This window comes from Somniosus microcephalus, chromosome 19 (genome assembly GCF_052327205.1).
Source record: "Somniosus microcephalus isolate GS21.2 chromosome 19, FLI_Smic_1.0, whole genome shotgun sequence".
In the NCBI taxonomy this organism is placed as follows: domain Eukaryota; kingdom Metazoa; phylum Chordata; class Chondrichthyes; order Squaliformes; family Somniosidae; genus Somniosus; species Somniosus microcephalus.
Genome location: NC_141005.1, coordinates 19,938,306 through 19,956,671, shown reverse-complemented (window position 1 = coordinate 19,956,671; position 18,366 = coordinate 19,938,306). Strand labels below are relative to the sequence as shown.

Sequence of the window (18,366 nt, the reverse complement as noted above, 5' to 3'; positions counted from 1 at the left end):
CGCGGCAGCCAATTTGCGCACAGCAAGCTCCCACAAACAGCAATGTGATAATGACCAGATAATCTGTTGTTGTGATTTTGAGTAAGGGATAAAGCCTGGTTAACTCCCATGCTCTTCTTCAAAATAATGCCATGGGCTCTTTAAGTCCACCTGAGAGAGCAGACAGGGCCTCGGTTTAATGTCTCATCTCAAAGACAGCACCTCCGACCAGTGCAACACTCTGTCAGTACTGCACTGGAGTGTCAGCCTGGATTTTTGTGCTGAAGTCTCGAGTGGGATTTGAACCCACAACCTTCTGACTGAGGTAACGGTGCTACCAACTAAGCCACGGCTGACACACTGTTTCAGAATAGATAAGAAAGACAGCCCTTTCTGATAGAGATGGACAAGATGCCTATAAATTAGGTCAGTTTAAGCAGACTACTTTGGCTGAACTGATTTGCGTTTGTGTTTAAAACTCTTTTTAGATAGCTGATCTTAGCTGGGGAATAATTGGTGCGCTGCATTTGGTACCACTGGGCTAAGGAGGGGGAAGATTCAGCAAGTGTACCTGCTCCTGATCACAGTCTAGTGAATTCTGCAAGATAATGTAGTCATTGGATGTGGCTAAGATCAAGCTTGGCTGTGATGTCTTCCATGTTCAAATGGCCTGCCAACATTCACTTTCTATCTTCACATGTTAAGAATGGTCACTTACCCAGTAAAATAGCCCGTCGGCACGCCCTGCCTGGGCTTATAACATGAAAAATGGCTACTTGGGCAAGAAGCCAGAAGGCTGTCAGGATTGGTGGAAGGATAATTCAGCACAAGTTGTCACCTTTTCAGGAGAAGAGGGGCGAATAGGGAAAACAAATAAAATTCAAGTTCTCCAAATTGCCAAGAAATTTGCATGCGCACCTGCACAGCAGGGAGCAGAAAACCAACTGATGGCCCAGAATTTGCTGTAACCAATCAACGAACGGCGCCCACCATCAGTTAGACTTGCCCTTCCCTGTTTAATCTCCATGATATTTTGCGCTGGAAGTGCGAGATGGAAATGGTGCAGCGCCCTCAACAGGGCATCTGGGATCTGAGTGAAAAGGGCAAGCAACTGTGTATGTCAACCTCTCGGATTGAAGGATTGTGGAATGAACAGCGCAAGGTCTGAACATTGACTGGTGAATTCAATGTCAAATCAGGTACAGAAAGAGAAATAAAGAGAAGGAAAGAAAGATTGGATTAAGAGAGCGAGGGGAAAAAAAGAGACGGTTTTTAAAAAAAAAAAAAAAAATTTTTTTTTTAAATCTCCAACAAAAATTAAAACCTGAAGGAATGAGACTCTGCACTTATGATAGTTCATTTTCAGTGCCAAAGGTGTTGCCTGGCAGTAATTAACAATTATCACGCCGTTAAGAGGGTACTTGGACTGAAATGGACAAGTCCTAACTTTCTGTGGTGAGTTTAGTTCGTATCAACCACATGAGTACAGGAACTTCACACCGTTCAATGCATTTGAATGGTGAGTCAGACAGCTAGATGCCGTTTTTGCAAAGCTAAGAGCGGAGCGGCGCATCTCCGACAGCAACTTTCGGATTTTCACATTAAATCGCACATCTGCCCTCGCCTGATGTTGCTATGTGATTGGTGCATAAATAATGGTGAGCTCCGTTAGCCTCACCGTTATTTTGACAGTAAATTCTGGGACCCTGTTTTGGCGGGAATCGTATGCTACAGCAGCCCTCAAATAGTTGAGTACCTTTCTCAATTTATTATGTGGTTGATGGGCTTTTTCTGTTTTATTTAACAGATCATTCAGCAAGCTGGACAGGTGTGGTTTCCAGACTCTGCTTTTAAAACCGCACAGGTCATTAAGGACTTTAAACGAGAGCGGCTTCCCCTTATTGTGTTTGCTAACTGGCGAGGGTTTTCTGGTGGAATGAAAGGTAAGGTCTGTGGTTTTCTCAAAGCAAACTGTTCTCTCCAAAACTGCATAGCAAGACTCCGTAATGTCCGTTTGCTTATTCAGAGATTGTTGCATGGTATCAGTAATGTAAGCAATGACCTATTCCTTACTGGCCATTGTGTGGCAAGCAAGCATCTTTAGGGAAGAGGGAAATTGTTTTAAAAAGGGAATGACGTTCGAAATGACTTTATTGTTACCATAAGTTCCAATTCAACTGCATTACTTGCTGTTAATACTTTCCCTCCAGTGCACTTATACATAGAGGTTACAACACAGAAACAGGCCGTTCGGCCCACCCAGTGCGTATCGGCATTTACCCTCCATGCGGGCAAATAGTGCTAATCACATTGACCCACCCTGTTCCCATATCCCTTCAACCCCTTTTCTGTCATCCAGCTATTCAATTATAACTCATTAAATATTTAGCAGGAATTCATCATGGGTTGCCTTGTTAACTTTTTTTAATTCTGTTCCAATCTTGTTTTTAGTCAACAATTTTGGAAATACAGTGCAACCCCCATAACAGAAGGCATCCGCCTGGTGGTTTATCGATAGTTGCCTAAAGTTGGTCTTCCATTTAGGCTGCAGCAATACTCTAGGAACAGGAATTCAGAGAAGTACAATGCAAATAACAAGAAGCATGTAGGTTAATCAGCAAAAAAAGCACATAAAAGACAAATAAGAAAGGAAACTGGGAGCTGCGCAATGAGGCGACCTCTTATATTTACAATCTATATTAATGACTTGGATGAAGGGAATGAATGTAATGTAGCCAAATCTGCTGAAGATACAAAGATAGGTGGGAAAGCAAATTGTGTGGAGGACGCAAAGAATCTCCAAAGAGTTATAGATAGGCTAAGTGAGTGGGCAAAAATCTGGCAGATGGAGTTTAATGTGCGAAAATGCGAGGTTATCCACTTTGGTAGGAAAAATAAAAAAGCAAATTATTATTTAAATGGGGAGAGATTACAAATTGCTGAGGTACAGAGGGATCTGGGGGTCCTTGTACATGAATCACAAAAAGTTAGCATGCAGGTACAGCAAGTAATTAGGAAGGCAAATGGAATGTTGGTTTTTATTGCAAAGGGAATGGAGTATAAAAGTAGGGAAGTCCTGTCACAACTATACATGGCGTTGGTGAGAGCACACCTGGAGTAGTGTACAGTTTTGGTCTCCTTATTTAAGGAAAGATATACTTGTATTGGAGGCAGTTCAGCGAAGGTTCACGAGGTTAATTCCGGAGATGAAGGGGTTGTCTTATGAAGAAAGGTTGAGCAGGTTGGGCCTATACTCATTGGAGTTTAGAAGAATGAGAGGGGATCTTACTGAAACATATAAGATTCTGAAGGGGCTTGACAGGGTAGATGCAGAGTGGATATTTCCCCTCGTGGGGAATCTAGAACTAGGGGGCATAGTTTCAGAATAAGGGGGCACCTTTTTAAATCGGAAATTAGGAGGAATTTCTTCTCTTAGGGTTGTGAATCTTTGGAATTCTCTTCCCCAGAGAGCTGTGGAGGCTGGGTCATTGAATATATTTAAGGTGGAGATAGACAGATTTTTGAACGATAAGGGAGTCGAGGGTTATGGGGAGTGGGCAGGGAAGTGGAGTTGAGGCCAAGATCAGATCAGCCATGATCTTATTGCATGGCAAAGCAGGCTCGAGGGGTCAAATGGCCGACTCCTGCTCCTACGTTCTTGTGTTATGGCTTTGTCTGCGACGATTGTGGTAGGCAATTGGAAAGGTAGATAATCGAATTGTGGGGGTTCCATTGTTATCCATTCTCAGGAGCACAGCTCCTCTGAAGTTTTGGGGGGAAAAATTCAATATCGCCCCTTTTGGAGCGACATTATCGGCCGTGCGCAAAGTTTAGCGCCTGGCGCTAATTATTGCCTCCGACGGCAAACTTGGCTTTTATCGCCCCTGGATGTGATTGGAGCGCTAAATCAGGCGCTTCACACCTGTCGCGCAAAGGCCGAGGAGTGAGGCGCTACCTCAGAGCGCTGGTGAAGCAAGGAAGGGCAAATCAAAATGAACCTGCAAAGTGCTGCTCAGTACCTAAAACTCCTTCACACAGCATTGAATCTCTCCAGAAGTCTGTCTCTCTCTCTCTCAGAATGCGTGGTGCAAAAATGTCACCAACAAAAAAAGGCAGGAAGCGGTCGCCTTTAAATAGCGCTCCCCCAGTCCCTTTCTGACTGCAAAACGCGCCCCTCAACCTGTCGTTGCTAGCAGCAGGTAGTAAGGCGGGGGTGCCACTCAATGTCCGGGGCGTTGCGCACTTGACTGACGTCACGATCTGCCGGCGCAGGAGATCGTGGCGGTAGTGTTTAGCGCCGCCGCAAAATGTCTAGTTAATTTCGCGAGCGGCGCAAACATCGCTGCGCCCGGGCGCTAGTTGCTTTGCGCCCCATTAGCGCCCTCTTAAGGCGCTAACGGGAGGCGCAAACAACTGAATTTTCCCCCCATAATGACGACCTTTCACGTGATCTGAAATGTTTCTAACTTTTTTTTTCATTTTCCTAAAATACTACAGAAAATTGATGGCGGCTGAGGATAAAGACTGCGTGTGGCTGCCCTTCTGCTGAGTTAATGATAATCCAATTTTCTTGCCTTTTCCTGTTAGATATGTACGACCAGGTTCTGAAGTTTGGTGCCCATATCGTAGATAGTTTGAGGGAGTTCCAGCAGCCTGTGCTGGCTTACATCCCGCCTCACGCTGAACTCCGAGGTGGCTCGTGGGCAGTTATTGATCCAACAATCAATCCACTTTACATAGAACTGTATGCGGACCGAGAAAGCAGGTATTGGTAAAGGGATTTGGTCAAATTTCATTGTCAGGTGAAATTTTTTCCTCAAGCTTATGGGAGAACCGTCACCTCCAAGTTCCCCTCCAAGTCACACACCACCCTGACTTGGAAATATATCGGCCGTTCCTTCATCGTCGCTGGGTCAAAATCCTGGAACTCCCTCCCTAACAGCACTGGGAGCACCTTCACTACACGGACTGTAGCATTCAAGAAGATGGCTCACCACCATCTTCTCGAGGGCAGTTAGGGAATGGGCAATAAATGCTGGCCTTGCCAGCGACGCCCACATCCTGTGAATTAAAAAAAAGTAACATTACTTCTGGAACTACCTTTTTTTTCTGTGGGGAGGGGGAAAGGATTCAGAGGAGATAGTACAATAGCAGTGCCTACTACCTTTCAACACCATCTCCATCAACATTCCTCACAATGTAACAAGCCTCCACCCAAAAAATCTTTGAGCTAGGTCTACTTTTGATATTTTGCTCCTCCTTCCCCCCCCCCCCCCCCCCCCCATCCATTCACATGGCTAATGTGAGGGCCCATATCAACTGAAATAATGACCATCTTTTCCTGATCTAACTCTTACAGAATCTAGAAGAGGGAGAAGTTCAGCTGGTGGAGTAGTGAAGTACGCTGGTTCCCCCAGGCACGCCGTGCCATTAAATTGTAATATAAGTTGGCGGCTGCTGTCTTCCACACAATGGGGTAGATGTTGACTTTGTGCGATAGTGTGAAACGGGTGCTAGCGGGTCGGCAGCCATTTTACATTTCTCCCCATTTTTAGTTCCATTGACTAGGGAACTACGTCCCAATGAAAAGTTGTTGCCTTCAGAATAGGGTAGCAAATTGCCAAGAGTGAGCAAATGAATAAATAAATCCAGATGTTTGGGAGCAGATGGTAATGCTTTGTACTTCAAAACCTAAAAAGGTAGGGGAGGGATAGAAGAATGAAACTCCTCCCAAACAGGAGAAGGGGGCATTTTAACCTTTTTTGCTACAAACACAAATTTGGCTGTTCTTGCTAGCAGCTTTGCAAAACAATCTGAGCAGTTCATTGATTGTTAACTGTGATTAAACATGAAGCACATTCTAGAGATTTCTCTCCTTTCCTCACACCTCAGGGGTGGTGTGCTGGAGGCTGAAGGCACTGTGGAGATCAAGTTCAGGCGGAAAGACTTGGTGAAGACAATGAGGAGAATTGACACCATTTATTCAGGCCTTGTTGACCAGTTGGGTAAGGAGATTGCTACCCTGTTATCAATGTATCTTAATTTTAAACATGGACACCCCTCCCCATTTGTGCCATCGCTTGATCCTTTGATCTGTGCTTGCTTAACTTTTGCAGGTTTTCCAGAGCTGGCTGAGAAAGACCGTAAGGAACTAGAAGCCAAATTGAAAGCACGAGAGGAGTTCCTGTTTTCTATTTACCACCAAGTGGCAGTCCAGTTTGCTGACCTTCATGACACACCCGGCCGGATGCAGGAGAAAGGAGTTATTACAGTTAAGGAGAATTCATCTGCATCTTCTCGGTCTTTATGGGGCCATTAAATGGAAAGTGAGTCAGCAGTACTGTGGTGTAGGATGCGGTTTAACAACCATGATTCCCTTTTATGATGAGGTACTGATCCCAGCTGTCTTATTGGGTAAGAGTTTTTACGTCGAGCAGGAAAGGAAAGGTGAAATGCGAACTAATGTGTACCACCGCTAACTGACTTCCACCATGGCGCTTCAGTGTGGCATAGGAGAATGTGGTGTGTCATGGGTGGAAGAAAAGAGTGCAAAGGAACAACTCACTCAAAATCTGGAATAAACTTCATAATCCACCTCAATTCATAGGCCCTCCTCTCCTGGGCTAGGTTTGCTATTGATATTACTCCAGTGCTACTGTAGTCCAGTGCTGAGCATGGAGACCGACCTTTAAACTACAGTTTTGCTTTTTTAGCAACCATGGATGTCAATATGGTGACGTGACATGCCCACCGTATTACCAATTTTATGGCTCTTCTGTAGCACGAGTTCCACGCCCTCTAGGCATTTTGTGAGTGTGCAGAATTTTCTATAATCAGGAAGGAACTGCTATATTCACTATTCCTAAGTGAGGGATCCTCTATTTGACTACAGCGTGTGTAGCTTAGTGTAATCATCTTTGCATGAAATTGCAGTCTCCAATCATCATTTTTTCTGTTAAAATTACATTCCTTTAATGATTTAAAGGGTAAATGCATCCCATAGCATGCAGCTGAGACATACATACTAGTAAGGTCTGAGGTTTAATCACTGGTCTGTGTGAGTTAACTGATCTCAGTTGCAGGAATGATAGGGACCCTACAGTCGATCTCTGTGACCCTAGGCTAGGAAGGGGGAAAATTGACCAGAAATTCTGTTCCACTGACCCATGGTGGGAGCTGTTACGAATTGGTTTGCGTTCAACTGTGAAGTTTCCAACAGTCAGGAAGCATACTGATGCTCAACATGAAGAACAGCCAATTGAACGAGGTGCTGGAGGGCTGCCAATGCCCATCAAACCATACCTCAGTGTGAGATAGCCTTTTCAGGTGAAAGGGGGAGAAAGTTAAAAACCAAAAGAAAATGAGTGCTGAATTTCATACATCCTATATAAAAAAACCTGATACAATGGAAGGAGGGGGGGGGAGGGGGTGGGGGGGCGTGGGCGTGTTTAGCACCTGATATTCTCTGTAGGATGACATCCTGATCTTAAACATGCATAAGTGGAGGCCACAGGGTAAAATGCCGGTCTTTAGCTGACTGCTCAGAAATTTGGATCTTCATCATGTTCACTCTTCCAGGAAAGGTGGGCAATGTAGAGAGACTATAGGAGAAGAGGAGGAGGAAACAACCTCGATGAAAGGCTGGAAGATAATCTATATGATTTATGATCTCATTAAAATCTTTTACTAGGTTGCAGCCTGTAACCTCCTCCTAATGCAGGGATCCATTGTACTGAAGCTTTACCACCCATGTGGTCTTGATGCTCTATGGCCGCGATTTTGTTAATGGATGCAGCTTGGGAGCGGGTCAGGTGGTTTCCGGGTTCCAGTCCCGCCCCAAGTGCATCCGGCTCACAGATGTGATTTTACATTGATTGACCTTGTTAAGCCCGCCCTGCGGGCTTGCCGGCCAATTAAGAGGAAGCCGGTCAGATTACGTCATTTGATGACAAGTCATCTGCCGGTTTTCTTAAAGGGACCACGCATAATTTTTTTTTTGACAGCTGATTTTTCAGTGTTTGACAGCATTGAGGTGCTACAAGCACTGACAATCACTACAAAGGTGAGCTCTTGCACCCAGACTCTCCAATGACTCCCTCCATAGGCTGGAATAGATGGCAGCTGCAGGTGAGTTTACAGAAGCGATCTGTCACTGGTGAGAGAGGTTCTCCCGATGAGGTGGCACTAGACATTGATTTCAAAACTTGTTGCTTAAAGAAATGTGTAACTGCATTAAAAGTGAATTTCCCAATATTTTCTTACCTCTGAAATTCACCAGTGCACCATTGGATCCTTCACACCACTTCTGCAGCTGTCATCAATGCAGAAACATTACAGCAGACTCACAATATGCCACACTTACCTGGCGTGGTGTCCGAACGTTGGGAAACCCGAGGCAGTAGCGGCAAAATTTAAAAATAGCCTGTCAACTACCTGTTAACAGGCAGTTAATTGGCTTTAATCCTCTTCCCGCCGCTAGGTGTCGGGTCCATGCGCAAATCAGGGACCCGACACTTGGGGAAAATTGTTTGGAGGTGGGTTGATGGTGGGATTGGACCCTGCCGTCAATCAAAACGATATTACCCTTTGACCCACCTGATGTGCCTCAATAATCCCGAGACTCGATGTTAGCGAAACAAAACAAGGCTTTTATTAACTTAGAAGATAACACGCAGTGGAGAGAGGTATCTTCCCTGGAGGTCTGCAGTACTGGCTGTGAGGCCAGACTGAGCTGGCTTACATAGAGGCCAGGTATGGGCGGAGCCCTACACACAACACATTCCATACATTCCAATACACAATACAATGGTGAGGAGAAACCTGAAACCAACCACAGTCACAGGCAATACAATGGTAAGGGGGAACCTGAAACCAACCACAGTCACAGGCAGTGATGAATGGAATATTTCATCACACCACCTCCAAACCCGCCATCTCAGTGCCGATAAAATCGCAGCCTATATCTTTGTAATGTTGCAGTGCCTTGGCTGGGTAAGAATTACTTACAATGTCTTGATAATGCCTCTGAAGTAATCATGTTAAAGATCAGTGCCTGTCACTGCATGTCACACTTTTTTTTTCCATGGGCAACCTAAGCTAAGATCCATGATTGTTCATAGGACATTTCAGGTCTCTGCCGGGATGGTTGGGGATGGGGGAAGAGATGCTCAAAGGAAGCTTGTGGATCGGGGGGGGAGGAAGGAGTAATAGGATGTGTCATGTAACCTCTACAACGTACTCCTTATTTTTATCATTCACTATTCTGCCTTCGCTTGTGGGATGAATTGTGGCCACTGAGTGTCCTCCTGTGGCTCAGTTTCCCAATGCTGCCGTCAAGCTGTCGTGGATCTGAATGTAGCCGTTTGTTCTGTTTCAGGATATCCTGGAGTGGAAGACGGTGCGCTCGTTTTTCTACTGGCGTCTCCGCCGTCTGCTGCTGGAGGAGGAGGTGAAACAAGGAATTATAAAAGCAAACCCGGAGTTGAGTGATGGCCACATTCAGTCCATGCTGCGGAGGTGGTTTGTGGAGACCGAGGGAACTGTCAAGGTCTGTGGAGAAGATGACACTGATGATGTACAAGTGTTGTCTATCAGTCTTTGTAAATTTGTTAGTTGAACTTTTTAAATCTGTTAAAGTGGTGGGATTTCAGCACTGGCAAATCAAATGGTTTTCTGCCTTCTATCCAGTAGCCACATTGAGCACTCACTAGTTCTGGTACATGGAATTACATAGATATTACGACATTAAAACAGTGGTCTGCATTGGTGTTGATCCTCTACACAACAATAGTCCTAATCCCATGTGCCTGCTCTGTTCCACTCTCCTTTTTATCTCCCTTTTCCTTCAACCACCTATCTAACCTATTCTTAAATGTAGACCTGGTATCTGCTTCGATCATTAACTCCACTGCTGTAATCCACAACCTTACAACCCTCTGTGTAAAAAGAAAAGTCTCTCCTGCTCTCCGTCCTAAATCTTCTACAGTTAATCTTACATCTATGTTCTCTTGTTATAGACCCATCAATCGCTGGAAACAGACTCTTTCTATCTACTCTGTTTCATCCCTTCATAATTTAAACACCTCTATAGTGTTTTGATGGAGTGAATAGGGAAAGGCCATTTCCTCCGGATAGGGAGTCAGTAACGAGGGCTCATTAATTTAACATAGTCACTGAGTGTGAGGAAAGAGGTTAGGAGAATTTCCTTTACAGAGCGGGTTGTTGGAGCATGGAATGCTATGCCACAGGGAGTGGTTGAAGCCGAGTCCTTTGCCTGTCTTAAGGTAAAACTTGATAAATAATTGAAGCAAAAGATGATGAGCTATGGGGAGAGTGAGATTAGTTTTGGATTGCTCTAGTGTATAGCCGGTACAGACACAATGGGCCAAATGGCCTCATTCTGTGCTGTAAGCTTCAAGTACTCCCATGGAAGTGAGCAAATGGTAGATTTTGAAAAATTTAGTTCTATAAAAGTGGATCAATAGATTTACTAAATTTAACGTATTCTTGCCTATACTAATTACCTCATTATGGAAATGGTTTGGGAAAAATGACTTGCCCTGTAAGTAAGAGGATGTTGAGTCAGGTCATCTCGGCCAGGGCACGAGTAGGTATTCCACAATTTATTCTGACACTTCTGGGCTAAGGAGGGGGAATAAATAAAGCTGGGTTCCCACTCTAGATGTCTGCACAGCCATGCTGCTAGTAAGTGTGTGTGAGGGCAAAATCAGGTTTGGTTGTGATGCCCTCTTGGTTCTCACATAAAAGAATTGCCACTTTGGTAAAGTATTGGAGGATGGCTAATGCCCATGGAACAGTACAAAGATCATAATGGAAACTCTGTAGCTCTTTGACCTTTTTATAGCCTCTGGTTTAGGAGAGCCACACTATATTGATATGGTTCATAATGCAAAGGGAATCTGTTCCCTTAGTTTTGTCCGAATTTAGTCTGGCAATTTATACAACTGCAGAACTTGCACAGTCCATTATCTTGTTCCCTGTCCCCAGGCTGAAGTAGCAGCCCTCGGAAGTAGAATAACAATGTCCGTATTGTGATGGTGTATCTCCTAAGTGCCATTATTTATCCCGTTTTTATTGGATGTTCTTGCTCGTGTTGTGCAGGCGTACCTATGGGACAACAACCAAAAGGTAGTGGAGTGGTTAGAGAAACACCTCAATGACGAGGATGACACTCGCTCTGTAATACGAGAGAACATCAAGTACCTGAAGCGTGATTATGCACTAAAACACATTCGCAGGTAGGTGTATTTATGTGTGCGAGGAGAGAAGGTGATTGATGGTGGTGAGTGTCTTCCAATTGAAGGCCAGATCAGAGGGATGGCAAGGTGGAGAAGTGTTGAACAACGGGATCTGGGGATTCATTCAGGGGAAACGGAGTCTGATAATGCGTTCACGGACAGCCCGTCCGTAACATGGATGTGCAGGCTGGCTGCCTCCTCCCTCCCTCCTCCTCCTCCTCCTGAGGTGGTCACGGAACCCGTGGTGACAAGGGCTGCGCCCTCATGATGGCCAAGTTGTGGAGGATGCAGCAGACCACCACGAATTGGGACACCCACTCCAGCGAGTACTGGCGGGCTCCTCCCGAGCTTCAGCACCCCGATGGTCTGCTTGATGAGGTTCCTTGTGGCAGCATAGCTCTCATTATATGAGTGCTGGCCATGAGTGGTGGGGTTGCGGTGGGGAATCATCAGCCAGGTGTAGAGCGGATAGTCCTTGTCCTAGCAGCCACTCTTGGGTTCGACGTGGTGGCTGAAAGATTGCTAGCACAGTGGACTGGTGCAGAATGAAGGCATCGTGACTGCTGCCAGGATACCGGGCATTCACCATCATGATGTACTGGGCATGGTCGCGCACCAACAGCACAATAAGTGAGTGGTACCCTTTGCGGTTATGGAACATATCGCCATTGAGATGCGGCACCTGCAAAGCCACGTGTGTACAGTCGATGGTGCCCTGCACCATGGGGAAGCTCGATATCCTGGCAAAGCCACGTGCACGCTCCTCCTACTTCTCTCTTTAGAGAGAAGACAGTGAAGTCCCATTTCCTTGAGTACAAAGCCTCTGTGACCTCCCGGATTCAGCAATGGGCGGCGAACTGCAAGATGTTTGCTATGTCGCCTGTTCCAGCCTGGAAGGATCCGCTAGTGAAAAGATTCAGGGTCACGGTCACCTTGAGGGCCACTGACAGAGCCGTCATCGCCCTGCTCTGAGGCTGCAGGTCTGGATCAAGAGGTGGCAGAGTTCTGTGACGACCACCTCCTTGGTGAAGTGCAGCCACCAAACGCACTGCTGGCTTAGGTGCAGGTAGAAGAAGTGCTCCCTAAAGACCCTAGGTGGGTACGGCCTCCTGCTGAGATCCCTCCTCCTCCTCCCTCTGCGAGCAGCTTGTCTTCTTTGCTGCCTCTGCTCCATCTCCATGTCATGCTGCAGCCCAAGGGATACTGCAACTAGAGCCCCCATGACTGGAAGCAAGTGGTGTACTCCAAGGCCTTCCCGTAGCAGCCAACACCTTCCCAATGTCCAGCAGCACTCCCTGCACACTTCAACAACTTTTTTAATGTCTTCCAGCACCTCCATACTCCTACAAACTCTAAGGGCCATTACAAAAGCAATAATTACCTGGAAGTTGGATGTATCCCTTTAAGTAGCGCTGGGGGTGGGGGGATCCCCTTGTGCAGCTGAACGCACATTCAGCTGTGCGTGTTTAGGAGAGGGCATTGAATGCAGCGGCGACGTCGAAAATGACAGGTCGTGCATCAAGTCAGCATTACACGCTGACAGACGTCACGATTTGCCTACGCTGCATACTGCCGGCGCTCGCACGTACTGCCGCACTATCGCCCTTACCAAGGTGGCGAACAGCGCGGGCTGCGCCGGAAGGGAGGCGGGCACCAATTTTTTTTTTAAACGGCAGTAACTACCAGCACTAAGGAGCCGAATTTCGCGGCCTCGGGCTTTTCAGTTTGTAAAAGGGGCTTCTGAGAGGTGATCATATGGAAGTATCTAAGATAATCAAAGGAATGGGAAAGGCAAATCTGTAATATTACTTTGTAAGAATACGACAGGTTCAGATTACTAAAAGGTAAATTTCAACCTATATCGTACTTGCCCCAGGTGCCTGATATGCTCAGAGTTCTATTTCTCCATTTGTCCCTTAATGACCAGACCAGATGAAAAAGAAACTGAGCTAATCCAACTGAAGCTTAGTGTGTTAATACATTTTATTGTTTTTTTTCTTGGTGGTGGTTAATTTCAGCTTGGTTCAGGCAAACCCAGAGGTTGCAATGGACTGCATTATCCATATGACACAACAAATCACCCCAGCCCAGCGTGCACAGATCACTCACCTCTTAACAACCATGGATGGCCCAGCCTCGCCTTGAGTGAAGGAAACCCAACACTATCGACCACTGAATGTTTTACTTCAGGGAGATCTGAACAACATGCACACCTCACCACTGTATATAAAGTAAGAAATGGGGGGGGGGGGGAAATGTGTTCAGGAACATTGACCCTGTGCCTTTCCCCAGCCATGTGCTGGCAAGCCAGCCGAAAGACCCTTGAACAGATAGTAGTGGAAATGACAGTTACCTGTCTTCATCAGTACCCAATGCCTAAGCAGTTCTGCTTCCTGGCGATAACTATGCTCCAAAGCAATAGCTTAACTTTGGGCAAGGGGTTTGACATTTAGCGCACTCGGGTATTCCACTGGGTGAATATGAACTCCAGCCAAATATAAACTTTGGGTGTGATCCTTCAAGCCTCCGCATTGTACATGTATTACTGGCAATATTTATGCAGCTGAACAACGACAGAAAAACATTTTCCTAAATGCCATCTGGAAACACTGAACTCTGCAGGAGTATGCTGACATCTCTTGGACTTTTCTTTAAATGTCTTTGCCTGGGAAGTTCAATTCACAGATCATGTACTACACAGAAGTAAAACAAAGACAACTTTTGAAAAGCCAATTAAATACTAATCGTATGGACTGTCATAAAGCTCAAGTAGTCACTAGAATGTAAGTGGAGATCACATCCTATTTAATATCCATTTTTCCCCAGAAGCTACGCACAGATCTACATTCACACTAACTGATGAATCCCATCACGGTGAATATGATCTTTATGACTATATATCGATTGCTTTTAAAACTGCTGATGTGTTAAAGGCAACTTCTGCTCTTCTGAATTGCTGCAAATAAAATCAATCTTGCAGAGGACCTAGCCATAGTGACTACTGCTAGAGTAATAATTGAGTAGCCATAATATAGCCCGGGGTTATTTGTGACCCAACTCCTCTTCACTTGATGCCTTCAGTTGCTTAATACACCTCTGGGCTTCCATTCACCAGTGGCGTTTAAACTAAGCTGAGACTGTTCTGCCTACTTCCACACGGCAGGTAAAATGCAACTACAGGTCCTATACTTGCTTTTTCCTCCAGTTGCTAACACATAATCAGTAATTATAATCGGGAGCTCACTGTGCAGAGAGTCACAGATGAGACCCACATCCCATCATTGTGTTGCTAAGAATGACCCTCGAGCAAGACATTTATTAAAAAGCTGGTGAATAACACTGCAGAATAAAGAGACCATCTATCAATAGTGCCTACCCAGTTAGTCCTGAGGATATTAATTATCGGTGTTTTTTTATTACAATTCTGTTCTAAGATGTCTGTTCATTTACTAGTGTCTTTGGTTATCCCTTATTTTTATTTTATAAATTTGTGTCAGAGGCAGCCTGGAAATAGTTGCTTTGTGTTGACTTTTTCTGCAGAGATCTCGATCTGTAAAGCATCAAGCATTAACCAGTAGTCTTCACTTTAAAGAAACAACTGGCTTAATAATTAAAAAAAACAAACAATTGTGGGGTGGTACAGTACGTTACAAAACCTTTAACCTCTGAGTTTGAACCCAGCCCAGACCAATGGGATGCTGGCTGTAAGGCCCTAGTGAAATGAGTTTGGGCAGTCTCAACCCTGATCCTGGTAGGCACGGGCACAAACTGCCTCTCAAAATTGCAATTTCATTCAGAAAGGTTGCAAGGAAGACCTGTGCCATTGATGCAGTGGAAGTGCTCTCTTTAAGTTCGGGCTAAGGAACACAGTTGTTTGGCAAAATCAAGGAAGTGTTATCTGCATCTAACTGTACTACACCTGGCCTGTAAGTGCTTAATGCTGAAACTGGATGCCTGAGATGGGGAAATGGAACAAAATGGGGAAATGTTCCAAACCCCCTCATGAACATCCCTCATCCTGATAAACAACGATTGTTCCTATATATGTCGCTATGTATGGAAACAGAATGGGCAGCTACTTTTTTTTAAATATAAAGTTAACACTTTAGACAAAATTGCATTACCCGTTAAAGTTGCACAGAAAACTTCTCTTTCTTGCTTGTAAGAATGTACAATGTCTTTAATGGGTTAAGGTGGTGAAAGCCAAACCTGGACTTGATATCTAACAGCTGTAGTACAGGTTTCAACTTTGTTTTAAAAAAAAAAGGATAGACTTTTGTATTAACATAATTTTTGTTTTGCTCTGAAGAAAAAATGCTCAATGGATAAATATCCATATTTCAGAAGTATGGGTAGTATAAACTGTAATCTGTGTGTGTGTATCGGTTTGTTTTGTATATAAAAGTTGACCAGCTCCATTCTGGTGAACGGGATGCTCTAATAAAATACCATACACTTAAGTGATTTTGGATGTCAGGCAATGTTGTATTGAACCATATAATCTGGAATACCCCAGATTCAATTTTGAAGATTCCCACTTGCTATCCAGTGACTCTTGCAGGAAAGTACATTTAAGGATAAGATTGGCTTGTCTGTGGTGTCCTCCGTGCTCAAAAAGCATGCTGCCGTTTGAGTGAGATACTGGAGGTCAGCGCCCATGGGACTGTACCCAGAAAGGGGCTGTAATTAAGTTGTATTGCAGCGACTGTGAACCTAAAGTGGTGTGAGATTGCTTTGCAGAGGTAACCTATAGCTACATTAATCTACTGTATATTCAATTTGTGTGATTGTCAATGTGACTAAATATACAGTATAACGGCCTTTTGCATATTAGCTGGGTGGAATAGTTGGTTGAATTGTTTATTTAATTGTGTTAAGAGTTTCAATTTTAGTTGCATATGTAAACCCTGATTGTTTTATTTTCCCTTAACATTTGAAACAAACATGAAGGACTCCAACATGTTACCCAATCCTTTTCTCTTCCCTTTCCCAAAAGAAAAAAGTTACACAAATGTTGGTGTGTGTTCTTGAGCCTCACTGCTGAATGCATGATGAATGTGGGCTTTGGCATGTGGGGGAGATCTATGGAGGATGATTTAATTTGTAGGACCATCAAGGATGATCTATTGGAGACTGGGTCGCCAACTCTGGTTGAATGTACTCCTTTAGGTTTCATCCCATTGCCTCCTGCCCCACTCCCACCATTGAGCACCCAGCACGTCCCACCTCGGGGCGCACTGCCTTCCCACGGCCAATTGGAAAGCGAAAAGACTCTTCATTACACACTTGGATGATTCTGGACTGTCAGCCAGACGGCCTTGTTTCCCATCTCCAATATTTACTAGTTATAAAATCATTGGGGCATTCAATAAAATTGTGTTTTTAAAAAAAAAAACACACTTTTTATTGCATGCCCCATGACTTTTCTCCCAAGTTGCTGGCAGCTGTGCCCTGGAGATTAATTTTCAGTTCCTGGAGACTCCAGGCCAATCCTACAGGGTGGCCAACCCTAAATGAAGAGGGTTAAATTCAGTCAGGTTTTCCATACTGAATGGCAATCCAATTATATCATCGTTTCATATCTTCTCGCTCTTCCCTTGGAGAACAGTAGAAGGATTCTCAGGCTAATTAACAGTCTGACAGGCCGCGACGTGAACACTCCTTCCATGGCCTTTATACCAGCCGATAGGATGGTGGTTAGTAGGTTACGGCGGGAGGGTTTTATGGGCGCTCACAACCCATACGATAAGGGGGAGGGGCCACCCACACCCACTGGATGTGAGTATCCCACTGGTTGTCAACCCAGAATTCCGAGCCGGAGCTCCAACTCCACTCGCTGGGACTGTCTGGACTGGGTGTTTGAACCCTGCACCTTCTGACTCGGAGGCGGGAATTCTACCATTTAAGCCAAAGGCTCGCTCCATCCAATTATATTGGACGTTCAGACTTGACTGTTCCCAACAGCCCACATTTGCTATTCTTGACCAGAGCAGGAGGAAAGAGGTAAAAGATGAATCCTTTCCTGCTGCTCTCAATTACCCTCTAGTGACAAGATGATCAACCAACGTATTGGCTTGATACTGCACCACCCAAATAGACAGATGATGCTCAGAGGCCATGAGGGAAGAGAAAGGATTGAGAAGTAATAGAAGTTTCAAAATATAAATTAGCCAGACTATGGTATGTCAGTCTGCCATGAGGTGTACATAAATTCTGAAGAAGCAGATAAGATTTTTTTTTTTTTAATTGACCTATTTCAGATTTGTATAGGTGATATTACAAAAGGTTTAATTAACTATTGTTTCAAATCTGTCATCATTGACAGAACAGCACACCTTGAGGTGAATCAATCAATCAATCATTGGGCTATATTACTGAAATCACTGTTTATTTGAGTCAAGCAAATAACTGACTGTTGCTCATGTTAATAGTAAAATGATGCAAGGGCCCTTTCACAATGAGAATTAAAGCTGTGGTCCTCAGTGTTTGTGACACATTGGCTCCTCTGTCTTTGAGGATGCGCTACTATCTTGAATCCCTGTGGGTATGCATGAATAGCTTTGGTTGAGAAGAACTGAATGAAGATAAACCATGTCCACTGTACTGACTTTAACCCAACACTCTTCCAAGAGAAGCTTAGTCTGTCTGAAAGCAAAATATCTCTGTCGCAATGGTTATTGAGCTAGGACTGAAAGTGAAAAATTGTAAGAGGTGCCAGAGATCTTCTACTTGGCCAGGACCTTTGGTTCTATTTAAAGGAACCTTTCCAATTGTGGAGGCACACCCAATGAGATTTTAGCAGTTTTCTGGCTAATAAAGTTCTGTTGGACCAAATGGACAAATACTGCTCTAAATCGGGTGATAGAAGTTGGGAACTCTCTTCCACAAACGGCAATTGATGCGAGATCAATTGTTCATTTTAAAACTGAGATTGATAGATTTTTGTTAACCAAAGGTATTAAGGGATATGGGCCAAAGGTGGGTATATGGAGTTAGGTCACAGATCAGCCATGATCTCATTGAATGGCAGAACAGGCTCAAGGGGCTGAATGGCCTCCTCTTGTTCCTATATTAGAAAGATAGGCTGATAGGGTTAGATGAAGTAGGGTAGGAGGAGGTTCATGTGGAG

The 18,366-nt window shown here is 44.6% G+C and overlaps 1 protein-coding gene across 2 annotated transcripts in view; it reads left to right on the top strand.

Annotated features, from left to right (window-relative positions):
• The window catches only part of acacb (acetyl-CoA carboxylase beta), a 147,549-nt gene extending 131,852 nt beyond the window's left edge, over nucleotides 1-15,697 (top strand). For both annotated transcript variants that reach the window (XM_085961310.1, XM_085961309.1), the window contains 7 exons: nucleotides 1,787-1,922; nucleotides 4,567-4,744; nucleotides 5,872-5,984; nucleotides 6,096-6,250; nucleotides 9,356-9,526; nucleotides 11,101-11,237; nucleotides 13,256-15,697. In XM_085961310.1, coding sequence (XP_085817436.1) covers nucleotides 1,787-1,922; nucleotides 4,567-4,744; nucleotides 5,872-5,984; nucleotides 6,096-6,250; nucleotides 9,356-9,526; nucleotides 11,101-11,237; nucleotides 13,256-13,382 — 1,017 coding nt within the window. In that variant the 3' untranslated portion in view covers nucleotides 13,383-15,697. The remainder of the gene's footprint in view (nucleotides 1-1,786; nucleotides 1,923-4,566; nucleotides 4,745-5,871; nucleotides 5,985-6,095; nucleotides 6,251-9,355; nucleotides 9,527-11,100; nucleotides 11,238-13,255) is intronic.
• The last annotated feature ends 2,669 nt before the right edge of the window (nucleotides 15,698-18,366 follow it).